General features: G+C 52.7%; 5 protein-coding genes across 5 annotated transcripts; 1 reads left to right on the forward strand and 4 right to left on the reverse strand.

The window, feature by feature from the left end:
- Positions 1-443: 443 nt before the first annotated feature.
- CGGC5_v006143 (putative cytochrome b5) lies at positions 444-1,098 on the reverse strand (the record flags this gene model as incomplete). The annotated part of the gene is made up of 4 exons (XM_032035562.2): positions 444-601; positions 673-774; positions 839-883; positions 1,089-1,098. The coding sequence occupies 4 exons, from the start codon at positions 1,096-1,098 to the stop codon at positions 444-446; spliced, it is 315 nt and encodes a 104-aa protein (XP_031892555.2).
- Positions 1,099-1,626: 528 nt separating this feature from the next.
- Positions 1,627-2,908, reverse strand: oma1 (Mitochondrial metalloendopeptidase OMA1; the record flags this gene model as incomplete). The annotated part of the gene is made up of 2 exons (XM_032035574.1): positions 1,627-1,770; positions 1,829-2,908. The coding sequence occupies 2 exons, from the start codon at positions 2,906-2,908 to the stop codon at positions 1,627-1,629; spliced, it is 1,224 nt and encodes a 407-aa protein (XP_031892554.1).
- Positions 2,909-3,786: 878 nt separating this feature from the next.
- On the forward strand, positions 3,787-4,431 carry CGGC5_v006145 (Uncharacterized protein; the record flags this gene model as incomplete). The annotated part of the gene is made up of 1 exon (XM_032035586.1): positions 3,787-4,431. The coding sequence occupies one exon, from the start codon at positions 3,787-3,789 to the stop codon at positions 4,429-4,431; it is 645 nt and encodes a 214-aa protein (XP_031892837.1).
- Positions 4,432-4,701: 270 nt separating this feature from the next.
- CGGC5_v006146 (Secondary metabolism regulator LAE1) lies at positions 4,702-6,087 on the reverse strand (the record flags this gene model as incomplete). The annotated part of the gene is made up of 6 exons (XM_066151653.1): positions 4,702-4,842; positions 4,897-5,359; positions 5,407-5,674; positions 5,729-5,808; positions 5,866-5,882; positions 5,971-6,087. The coding sequence occupies 6 exons, from the start codon at positions 6,085-6,087 to the stop codon at positions 4,702-4,704; spliced, it is 1,086 nt and encodes a 361-aa protein (XP_066008988.1).
- Positions 6,088-9,660: 3,573 nt separating this feature from the next.
- On the reverse strand, positions 9,661-11,118 carry CGGC5_v006147 (uncharacterized protein; the record flags this gene model as incomplete). Its single annotated transcript, XM_032035607.2, has 2 exons — positions 9,661-10,659; positions 10,741-11,118. The coding sequence occupies 2 exons, from the start codon at positions 11,116-11,118 to the stop codon at positions 9,661-9,663; spliced, it is 1,377 nt and encodes a 458-aa protein (XP_031892835.2).
- Between the last annotated feature and the right edge of the window lie 1,320 nt (positions 11,119-12,438).

The following is a 12,438-nucleotide window of genomic DNA, read 5'->3' on the forward strand; positions in this document are numbered from 1 at the left end:
TTTATCTACTGTTTCGGCCAAAGCACAACAGTGATCCTCGCTGAACTCCAGCCTCCTGGGCCACTTCTCCGATAGCGTCTGAGCCATCGATGGCCTCACCCCGGCTCCCGGACTGAGACGTCCGCCTAACGTTAACCCCTAGACCAGACAGATCTTACTGTCCTGCATGGGCTTGGCGTCCGTTGCTTCTCCCCACGATACCAGCCAACCGAACGGACACCGGGCTTGTTGGCTCATTTTCGATGCGAATCCATTGCCCCGAGCCCGTTCCAGAAAGTCGTGTCTCACAGCGCTAAAGCCCAATGCAAAGGTCGTTAAAAAAAATAGCAAAGTCCCAGCACAGAATCCATCAAGTGCAGTCGCTTCTTGTCACGAGATTGGGAAAAAAAAATACATGAGCAAATGATGCCGAAACAAAGACAGGCTATAGCGAGATGAGAGTCTCAGAGCTTGGCGCTCTCGCCGACGGTGCCGATCTTGAGCTTGCCTCCGTACTTCTCGAGGACCTTCTCGTTGTGGTACTTCCAGAAGACCTTGGTGGCGTTCTTGCCGGCGAAGCGCTTGAGGATCTTCTCACCACCGGGGTGCTCTGATTGGAAAGCTGCGAGACATGGTCAATATGTTGGGAAGACTGAGGGAAACTTCTACAGCATTAGGAAGAGAGGAACTCACCAGTGATGTCGTAGACGCCGTCCTCGACAATGAGCCACATGTCCTTCTCGGTCTTGTGCTGGGCAACCTCGGCGGTGGTGAAGGTCTTGGACATGTTGGCGGCTGTGTTTGGGGAGAACTTGAGGGAGTGACGCGGTTCGGTGTATGTAGTAGCGAGATATCGTACGACGCTGAGAAGGCTTGCGGAGGTAGTTGCTATAAAGATGCGAAGCTGAAGATGAGGTGGTGAGTTGCAGGTTGATAAGATGTAAGGAAAAAGACACGGTGAGATGGGCCAAGGTTGTCGGGGGTTTGTCGGTGTCGTTTCTTGGCGTATCGGGCCACTGGGGGGGGTTGGCTGGCGGCCCTGCAAAGCACCGGCAAAGAGCAAGCCAGCAGCGCGCGTGTTGCATCTAGCGGTACACGAGTCAACTTACCTCGGCTCATCTATGCGCGAACAGGGGTCGTCGGACGACGTCATTCGTCCGCTGATTGGGGGAGCTCCGCCTCCGGACCGCTTGGTGGCCTGGGGTGAATGCGGGAGCAAATCACGAGGCGACGATTTCTCAGCTCGTGAGATCCGGGGGAGGAGCAGCGCCCAGATCCGAGGCTCCGCTACCTTTGCGACTACCTAGACTTTTTCACGCGCCTGGAATTCTTTCTTTCCCATGGTTGGAATCGGTTCCCGGCGGTATGTCATTGTCAAGGATGCCGGGGTATCTGACGAGTCTGTTTCGCTTGCATGCAAGGTTGCTCGAAACGATGCGGTGGAAAGGAACGATCTAGAAGATGAGTTGAAGTATTGTGGTATCTCATATATGAAAGTTTACTAGGCTATAATTTGATTTTGATAATAACAATGACGCATAGTTTCATGAGATTGCATCCAATCCAAGGTCTCGTCTATCGTCTCCGCGGGTCTATGCCCTCAACGCCAAACACCTACCATGATAGGGTATGGTAAAGGGAAATGCTCTAGAATTCAATGATCAGATTACCCAAATCAAGGGCTCGCCTGAACTGCCCCGCAAAGCTAGCAGTTCCTTGGCAATCGCTAGCAGATCGCTTTTCAAGAGCTTTCGGCAGCCACTCGGTGCATTTCTGAATGCGATGCTCATTCTGCGGGAACACTGTTAGCCATACAAAAGACATTAAACACAATGGGGCCATAACGCACCGAAGGATGTGTACCCAGGATTTCGGGGATCTCGTCCTGGCGATACATCTTGGCCATACGGTCCATTCGTTGCCACAGACCAATGGCTTCACTGGGATCATAGCACGCCTCTGCCATCAGCATCATGCCGATATAATCTGCTTCGCTCTCCTGCAAACGGCCCATTGGCAGCGTGAATATGAAATCGATTAATCCACCGCCCAAGTAATGGACCATAGGCAGAGCCAGGGGTGTAGCAAGCCAGATACTGAATAACGCTCCCAGAAGGATGTTGGGCCCAATTAGAGAGCTCATCCGCTCGCCTACATGATCCGCGATAATGTGCGCGATCTCGTGGCCGAGCACGGCGGCCAGACCATCCTCGTTCTTCGTCACGCGCAAGATGCCGCTGTGAACGAACACTTTACCGCCGGGAAGGACGAACGCGTTGATGGTGCTCGGGTCGTCGATCACGCGAATCTCCCATTGCAGATCCTCCATCCCGGACACAGGTATCAGCCGCTCCATCACCCGTTTTACCATCCTGGCGCGGGGATCCCATGACGGCAGGAAACGGCCGCCTTGCGACTCGACTTCGTGGATGATGCGCCGGACCTGTTCGGCGGAAATATCTTTGACGTAGTCTTCCGGGAAGATGTTGAAGCGCTTGCGCCCCGAGACAGGGACCGTCTGGAGGTTGTAGAAGTAGAAGAGGCAGGCGGCGAGGAAGGAGCCGGCTATCACGCCGGTGCCTACGGTGCCCCGGGACGTCGCGGCGCGGCGGAATCGCTCGAAGACGCCTATCCGGCCGTCACTTTTGCCTGACCACAGGGGTTTGGCGGCTCGTATGCGGTTTTCGTGGTACTGTCGTTGGAGATAGTCGTAGTCTATTTGGCGGCGGGGGTCGCGCGGGTCTTGAGGAGCACGCGGGGTCTGGGAGAAGGGTCGGGTCTGTCTATATATTGGCGTCGCTGAGTCTGATCTGATTTGCGCAAGACGAGAGCTTATGGGAGAGGTGCCATTGAGCGGCCGAGGGGGTGGCGGTCGAAGGCATGCTGCTCGGAAAGCTGGTGGTCGGAGGGCGCGGAGGAGGGATGACATGGTTGGGCGCGCGACATGCGCCGGCTGGAATCAGTCCTCAGAATCGGTCTACGCGATTGTGCGCCCCAGTTTAGGTGTCCTGGAGGAAGGAGAGGGTCGTTTCGCGGCTGGTATTGGTGTTCGTCGTGATCGAATTCTGACGCTCGAGGATGCTGTCATTCGGAGGGTAGCTCACTGGCCGGCGATAACGATAAGAAATGTGGCGCACCAGCCACACGTCAGCTCAACGTGAGAACGGTGTGGCTGAGTCTATGAACCTATTTCCAACATCAACACTTGCTCAATCCCACGTCAGATTTTCAAAGTGTTTCCCGAGCTTTCCGGAATTTTGGAACTGGCGGTATGCTTTCGCTGGATCCTCCTCACAGCTTTTATGCGGTTTCACACAGATTGCACACAGACAGTTTGGGCTCACTGGTGCGATGCACCTGAACAGTATGGGTTTTCTGTGATGATTAGTGGTGCCACTTAGACCTGCCCGTGTCTCTTTAATTCTATGAAAAACCGCAACGGACTTACTAAGTAACGCGAGCTATCAGAAAAATGTGTTTACCCTGGGGGCGACGGGTTATCTAACTTCAGCAGGCCGTCGGGACTTTTCAGGGGTTCCGTTTGGTGTGATACTTCGGACGCTCTTTGCGGGCGTCTTGTACATACCTATGTGATAAGTCGCTTCTCTGTCTAGTCTGAGTAGTTTCGCAGGGCTTGGTCGTAAGCTTGAGCTTATCTTCAGGTTGACATCCGTTGATAAAGACCAAGCTGTGGCCAAAAAGAATCCTCCTCGAATCGATCCGTCTTGATCTATTTTCGACCTCGTATGCTTTTCACCTGAACTTCTAGAGCTCGTTCAATCATCACATATTCTCAGGAACAGCACGATGGGCTCTGTTCCTATCATCGACCAGGTTCTAAATCCATCCTCTCTTCCCCTCCCCAACGACCCGTCCTCTACCAAAAGAACAATCAAATCCCTCTCCCTTTTGCGACACTTCGAAGGGGGCTTCTTCGCCGAAACAGATCGGGACAAGACCACCGTAACGTCCACGTTCCCTCAAACACCCACGAACCCGATAACCCTCGGCATGATCGGGGGCTTCGACCGCCCCGGCTTCGTCCCAACTCTTCGCACACTGTCATCCAACATCTTCTATTTCCTTACTCCGTCCTCACCTGTAGGCCACTTTCACCGTAACCGCTGCCGTATCACGCATTCCCTTCACAGTGGACGAGGTCGATATGTGCTCATCCACGCAGACGGCAACATCGAGAGCTTCGTCGTCGGCAAGAACATCGCCGCCGGGGAAAGGCTGCAGTGGGTCGTTGAAGGAGGCGATTATAAGGCCAGCTTCATCTTGCCAAACGAAGATGGCAAGAAGGAGGCGAGCGAGGGGCTCTTGATTACTGAGTTTGCCGTGCCTGGGTTCGAGTTTTGCGATCATGACTTCTTGACGAAGGACAAGCTCCTGAGTCTCGTCGGAGAAGAGAAGGCGATGCAGTTGGAGTGGATGTTGCTCAAAGTTTGAATCTGGGAACCAAGATGGCAGAAATGAAAATTGAGAAATGGTATCTGTGCTGAAATACTCGTAGTCATCATCATACAGGAATATCTATACCGTCCGCTCGCATTCGTCTTGAAACATTGTACGCCTAAGGCGAACGCCTCCCAGACGCCTTTTTCGGGAAGTTCCCGTACTCTCCTGGTCATTTAAATGCTGCTTGTAACGCGCTATGACTTTCGCTGCTGAAAAAATGGGAAACAAATCTAGAAAAAAGGTCGTCAAGTCATTTGATCGTTATTCAGCCATGCTGTCCTCGGAGGGGCCGGCTGCAGCGATTTCCTCTGGATATGGCTTTCGGCCCCATACAACCCAAACGTGCTGGTAAGCGTGGATTTGTACGTTGCTGATATCTTTTCGTACGCCCACCAAAGACAACTGCAGATATGGTCAGCTTATGGTAAGAGAGTAACGATCTAAGGGAATGCTTACCTCTACTTCCGCCCGTTTTCGCTCCAAAACTTGCGTAAACAAAGCCAGGCTGAAGCCACTCAACCCATCAAGAAAGTTTTGTTCCCATAATTTGCCGACATGCTTGTGTCTCGGGTGTTTAGCCCATCCATTCAATGGGATCTTGAACACACGCTCATGCACGTCGACGAACCCAACCTCTTCGTACCATTGCCTCAGCAGATGCGCCCTAGCCAAGGGCCGTCCGATGAGCTCGCTTGCGTGGTTCATGTCATATACCCAGCGAGCTAGAGGGCTGTCTGGCAACAGAGTTCCATCATCGCTGATCGCTTCGACATTAAAGTCTTGAGACTCGAGCCAGCCACCCGGGCGTAGAGCGTCGAACGATTGTTGAATAACTTCAGTTTTGAAATCGCCGAATGAACCGAGGAGGACGCGTGTGTGTATGTAATCGAAGGGGTCAGGCCATGCCCACTCTTGGGAGCTGTGTGGAGTTAGATAATTTCTCATACAGGAAACAGACTCACTTACGCGTCTTCAATATAAAAATGAACGTTTGGTGGCACAGCATTGCTTTGGATAGGCGACAAGTCTACTCCAATAATGCGAGCTTCTGGGTAGCTGTCTCCCATATCCATCGCCCATGCTCCCGTTCCTGTGCCCACATCGAGAATTCGTCTGGGTGTGCTTTTCTCATTTATCGGGGCGAAATGCAGTCTGCCATTGAATAATTCCGTAAGTGCAAGCGATTGAAGGTCTAATCGCTCTTGCTCGGCCGCATCATTTGGAAATACATAGGCTGCGACTCATGTGAGTATTCTCAACCTGGCACGGTCGGATCGATATGACTTACATCCGGCCTGGTAAGCGTGATAAGTCCTGCCAAAGTGACGAGGAAAGCATTCCACGCTATCCGGCAAAGAGTCCGTTTCCCTAGTTTACAGAATTAGCTCATGCGCTTGCGAATTGACTTCTCAATGGCAGGCATACCCCTCTTGAGGATCAGGCTAAGAACATGAGCTTGTTAGTGACATCGGACGAACACTCAGATCAAATGAACAGGGCCGCACATGCGCGCGGAGGATTTCTACGTACATCGGGCTCCAAAAAGCTATCGTGCAGGGATGTCTTGTCGGGGGTGGACTCGAAGGTGAACTCGAAGCCGTGGAGCCGACCGTTGACGGCGCCTGGAGGGTAGAAATTGGTGGCCATGACTTGAGCTCGTGACCTGAGCCGAGGGAAGAAAAAAAAAGTTCGGAGAGTGTCGAGTGACGACGACGGGGTCGAGCTTGATGAGAAAAGGGGCAGTTTTTATGAGTCGAGGTGACGGATTCGGAAGGATAGGACGATTGCGGTCAAGTCCAGGGCCATCGAAGACCTCAGCGAACAAGTGGAGAACGTGAAGTGAATCGCAATTGCTCGTGGTGGCTGTTGAACAAAGAAAGTTTCCTTGGATGAGCTCGTTGATGTTGTCTCGCGGTACGTATTTGTCTCCTGACAGGTCGAGTTCCCGGCGAATGTTCACCTCCTTGGTTATTAAGACAATAAGATTAACTAGGGGTGGAGGGGTCGGGCATCAGAGAGGAATGAATCGAACGACCTCGGGATCGCAGATCAGAATCAAGGTGATGAGAGGCTCGATCCGACTCAAGGCCTCGCAGCACGCCAATTGAACGCCGGCCGAGACACACAAAGTTTAAGACGAGAGATTGGGGCGTCGGTAATGGAAAGGGAGGGGAGAGCCGTGGCATTTGTGTACTAAGTAGAGCAGAGGGAGCGAGTCTAGGTGTGTGAGTGTTCGTGCTCGACCCGGAGACCTGGGACGGCCTGAGTCGGTCTGAATCCGCGAGGGCGGGAAAGGCGGGAACGAAAACACGGGGGAGGACCCAATAGGTTGGTTCTGCTGTTGTTGGTGTTGGAACTCGGTGTCGACTGATACGATTCCACAACCCTGGGGGGCGGACCCTGGACCCTGGGACCTGGATTTCTTTGATTTGGGTCCCCCCTTCTTCGTCGTCTGTATGGCTTCTGTTTGGCTGTGGATGAGCTGGAACTGGAACCCAAACAGAGCAAACCCCCCAAGAGCAACCCAGGCTTGCGCGTTGGCGCGGAATTGACAAATGAGGCCCCTCAGTCGCCTTCCTCCCCGATTTGCTACCGGGTACAGCTGGAGCCTCTGCATTGGAGGGGGCTTAAACACCCTTTGGAGTTGCGTGCAGCCGCCTAAGGTAAGAAGGACGCATCCAATGTGGATTGTTGCTGCATCAATTGCATCAAAAAGAGGAGGAGGCCGAAAAAAAAAAAAAAAAAAAAAAAAGGAACCAAAAATCAAAAAGAGATACGTAGACCTAGCCTGGAGCATGCATCAGTGCGTGAGAGTAGAACCAACAACAACCTGTCTGTACAGAGGTACTGAAGGCCCAGAATTAAAACAAGAAAAAGCAAGGGGACTTTGCAGAGGTGCCACAACTACAAAACAAGCCTGCGCCGAGTTGAACGTGGATCGCAGATCAATGAGGAAAAGTTGCCGACTACTGCTGACCAAATTTCACAGATAGTTTCCTCACGTCGGCCGCTGGGTTCACCAACCGGAACGAGAGGACGGCGGTCTACCGACATGCCATCCCAGGATCCATCTGACATCTGACAGGAGATGGGAAATAGAAGCGTAAACGAGTCCTCATGTTGCTCCCCCTCACCTTGCCCTTGGAAGCGAAGACGACGGTGAATTTGGGTCCAACACCAAAATATCACCAAGACCCAGTTAGCTATGCGGGCACCCTTGCGGTGGGAAATGCTGCGCGAAGTGGTGTCAGGCCTAAAGCGTTGATAGGATGACAGGATATGATTCGCATAGCCAGCCAGCAGCCATGGCCTGTCGGTGGAGAGAGTTGGGGTAACATCCGCTCTGAGAGAGCTCTCTGCTCCGGCCGGGCGACGGTGCTCTGTGCCAGCTGATCTATGCCCTGTGCAATGTCCGTCCAGCCCAGACTTTTTTTTGCCAGAAACAAGGTCGTTCCGGGTGAAGGCCTTCTGGTACCGGCTCTCGAAGGATTCAATTACAATTACAATCACATCTGCGGCGTTGTTGTGTTGCCAGAAGCTCGCAGTCATGAATCATTTGAAGGGGGAGTCTGGACCGTGACAGGACGGCCGCCAGCGTCGAAAGAACGGTGTGACGGGTTGGACGGAAAGCCAGTTCTGGGCATGCAGGAAACGTGATGTGATGTGCACCAACAGCCACATACTGCCCATCTTCGCCACTTGAATGGCTGCCCGCTGCCTGGGGCCTGGGCGCTGCGCCGCAGAGATGCTCATCCCAGGTTCTCGGGCCCTTCTATTAATGCCCTGAGAGAAAAAAGAGAGAGGCAGAGAAAGAGGAGAGACGACGGTCCCGGTGCAAAAGTTCCCGTTGGTGACAGACAGCCGCATGCCCACAGGCCATGTTCCAACCAACACCATGTCTCTCTGTCTCCGCCGCCAACATTTTGCAGATGTCTCACTCGCCTCGCTCACACTTTTCTCTTGGAGCCCCGTGATTCGTTTGATGTTGAGACACCGTCGTTCCTGCAAGAAAAAGAAAAAAAAAACCCGTCCTACTCCCTTTCCGTCGGGAAAAGACCTGCCCGTCCCAGAGGCCCGGTTCGTGTTGTCTCGAGAAGGCATTGCATGATGGCGCTCATATGTCACAAACTCGCTCTGTTACACAACCACCAGTAACATGCTGTCAGCAGTTTGCCGAGCCAGACTCCACGGCTCTGTTCGTCGAGATGCATGAGACGACGTCGCACAGTCCTATCGTCCGCATGGCCGGTGTCGGCCTTGCCAAACGGACGGTGACGGCCTCGTGCAAAAGCCCTTCCTCCACAGCACTCACAGTACCTGGTTTCTGTTTGCAGCGGTCCAGAAGAATCTTGCGATCTGCATCAGATTTACTCCATTCATTGTTTCTCGGGGATACTCCTCCTGTCATGGCCTCTTGGCCCGTCATCCTTAGGCAAGGTTGCGTTCGCGATGCTCGGATGTTTTCTCTCTCTCTCTCTCTCTCTTCTTAGCCCTTACTATCTAACTCGAAACAATAAATATTCTTTCCGAGTGATCAGTAACATGTCATCCATCAGCAAGCTACGGAGTCAGGCCACTCGGCTCTACGCCCTCGGACTCTGATCCCTGAGGTCCCATCCCGAGCAGATGGAGATGTTGGAACAGGTATCCGAATGTTTCCCACCGCAATGTCAAACTCCCTGTTGGACCACCCCTGACATTGACACAAGTCCCCACTGTTCAAAGCCCTGTGTTCCGTCAATCTTGCATGGGACGTCGCCGGCAGGCATCCAAAGCGTGCGTGGCCCACACAATGTCAGCTCCATGTCATTCCCGGAATATTGTACGAATTGAGCCCCAGAGCTTCCAACAAACCGGTAAGCCGAGGTCTTGGTTCTCGTTCTCGGGCCCCAACGACACCCGTCGGTATAAGTCCAAACTCCAAAGGCTCGCTGTCTCTTCATTCCCCGAGGTTGGTTGATCTTCCCCGTCGGCACGGAGAGACATTCAATCCCGGCGGCATCAATTCCGTTATTGATAAGTCGAATCCCGAGAAGGATTCCCTGGGTAGCCTTATGTTGCGGCCTCCTTGTTGTTGGGTCTTCCTGGCACTGACAGTGATACATGCTCAAGAGCAGTGATACAGTTGCCCATCGTTCTTTGATTTGACCCAGTCAAGTCAAGCCCTGCGCCCTGCTGCACAGTGGTGCTTTATCGAAGAATTCATCTTGGCAAACAGTATCACGACCTCTGCTGAAACTTTTCAGTTCTTACACTAAGCTCTTCCCAAGGCGTCACCTTGCTGTTCTCCCATATGGCCTCATCAGCATGTACCACTTGACTCCAGCCTCGGATAAGCGCCCGCCAGTAACAGACTTCCGCGGCCGGGCTCAAGTATCCGCGTTCAGCAAACAAGTCCCTCTGCCGTTTTGCAATGCCATGTGCTACGTCTGCGTGGTTTTCCAACCAGCTGATCGTCGCCTCCAAATCCGACCAATCCGGGTTGACAAAGACCATGTTTGCCTCTTCCGGACGAAACGTGGCCGGCCACGTTTCTTGTGCTCTCTTTGATGGGTAGCGTCCCTGCTGCTGCTTTTGTGACTTTCCCCTTTCAACGGTGTTGGCCTCTGCAGAACCGAGCAGCGTACTAGAGTACACTGGCTTTACGAGATGCGTCGTGTGCTGCATCCACTCGATAGGAGGGCTCAGAATGACACTCTCGCAAAGCTGATGAAACTGGAGACGGCCCGAGTACGACATCCCCTCGGTGTGGATGATGTATTTGTATCGGCAAAAGTCTTCGATGTTAAGGGCATTCGTTGCGTCCTCTCCCTGGTTCGTCCATTCCAACGCCTGCACATCAGCCCATCTCGCATCCTTGGCGATCTTCCAGAGCTCCTGCCTTGATCTTGGGTTCGCGCTAGCACCATTGTTGAACCAAGCCGTCCCGCGCCAGACGGCTGGCTGGTCTTTCTTATGGAACGGCAAGGCGGCTTCGATGTCGGTAGTTGCGGCAGCAGCATGGGTGATAGACCGGATGAACGGTTGATTCCAGGCCCAAAAAGCAAAGTGGGGGATGGGGAAGATGTGTCTTGGGGACGACGCAATGGCGGGTCTGCTATGAGACCAAGACTTCGATACGGGCGTATCTTGGATGTAGAGGTTGAAAACGGTGTCTGGAAGTCGAGTTGGTGAAGTGAGGATGGCTCGGTGGATCTGGTGAAGGGCGGCTCTTTGTCGCTGTGAGAGTTATTAGCCACTGCTTTGTCGTGATGATTCACATAACCCGAGTAATTCGGATCTTCATCACGGCATACAGACCTCTCTCCATTGGTCGGACATGTCAACTGGTCTTGGAGCTCTTATAATGAGCAATTTGTTGTTCTTGATTTGTCCCAACAGGGACGCGGAGGCGTCGTCAACGTTGAGCTGGAATGGGCCTTGGGCCACGGCCAGGTCTATCTCCTTCGTCAAGCCCGGGAATGTTTCCTGGCATTGTTCCTCAGTGAGATGAAGGTTGTCGAAATCCTGCGCTCGGTTGCTCATAGGACTAGACTCAGCAGCGTAGTCTAGAGGGCTTCCCGTGGCATCTCCTCCAAAGCTAACCTTGGATGGGCACAAGATTCGGTATGCGATGAGCCCGAGCACTGAAGCGACAAGAACAGGCCACAAGCGCCGCGCCGCCTGTTTCTGGCGCATCTTGACACTGCCGCCCACTCGAAAATCGTGATGGGTTGAATGGAAGTTGACATCTTTATGAAATATCCCGGATGCAGAGGTTTGAAAGTCGAGGGGCGGACGGGTAACTCGGGGCGGGATGCGCCCTGTTCTGGCCCGACTAACTTTGGAATGCCTGTACTTGCACCATGGGGCGGGGCGAACGGGGGAAGACAGTTTCGCCTAGAAATGACAAGGTGAATTGACAGACATGTCACCAAAATATCTCGCGGAGATTGGAACGCCGTCTTGACAACGCCATGCCAAGAACTATTGGTTGCTCCGGGGCGGGGCCGGATACACGGCATGCTAGGCAGTTCAATACTCTTCCTAGATTTGAAGTTCGCGGTGCTGCACAAGGACAAAAACATCCAACCGGTCTTCCGTTCGAGGAAGTCAGGATTGCGGAGGTGTTCACAGCCATGGCCTGATTTAACTAACAAGCGGGGATCCTCGTCGCGTATTGGCTTGAAGTTGATTGACCCCAAAACCTGCTCATGTCTGTCCACCAATCATTTAATACGTGAATATTGCTTCGGTGCAACCCCCGGATTTGCAGCTGACTGCCGTACTATAAAGAAGTGCACATGTTACACAGTCAAGCCCGCCCATTCTGACTGTCGCAAGAGAAATTTCACACCTAAGTCGCTAGAAAGATGTCCTGTAAGGACTACTAAGTTTGATCAGATTATATGGCATTCTGGATAAGTGATGCCACCGGTTACTTGCACTCCGGCCCATGTGGTCATGCCGGCGGGATATCAGTTTGAGCAACGGTTTGTCAACGCAATGCATCCCAGAGCCAGTCTTTCTCCCTATCTACATCGTTTTTGCTAGTCGGGCAGTGTTAGTTAGCTATCTGGGCAGTGTCCCCTATGATTCGTGACTATAGAGAGAACGATAGAAGTAGTGATAAGGATAACGACGACGATGACAATGACGATAATAATAACGACGATGATAATAATAATAATAATAGATAATAGTAATAAAGAACAATAACGATAAAATTGAGAATGAAAAATATAGTCGCTTCAGAAATAGGCTATGGATTTACGTGTTTGTGAACACTGCCCGGATAGCCAAATAACACTGCCCGAGTAGCAAAACTCTTTGGGGAGGTATGGAAGGACAGGCTGGGGACTTGCACTAAGGAAACCGCGTTCGAAGCCATGGACTGCTTTCACGGGCACCTACTGGCGGTGTTCTTAGCGGGAGAGCAAGGGGAGTGACGGTCGTAGGCATTTGTCGAGACCAGGAGATCGGGAATGCACCTCAGGATTTCTTGTGGGGCAGTTATTT

The sequence above is a fragment of the Colletotrichum fructicola genome, assembly GCF_000319635.2.
Source record: "Colletotrichum fructicola Nara gc5 chromosome Unknown KSG_Nara_v1_contig03, whole genome shotgun sequence".
NCBI classification, from domain to species: domain Eukaryota; kingdom Fungi; phylum Ascomycota; class Sordariomycetes; order Glomerellales; family Glomerellaceae; genus Colletotrichum; species Colletotrichum fructicola.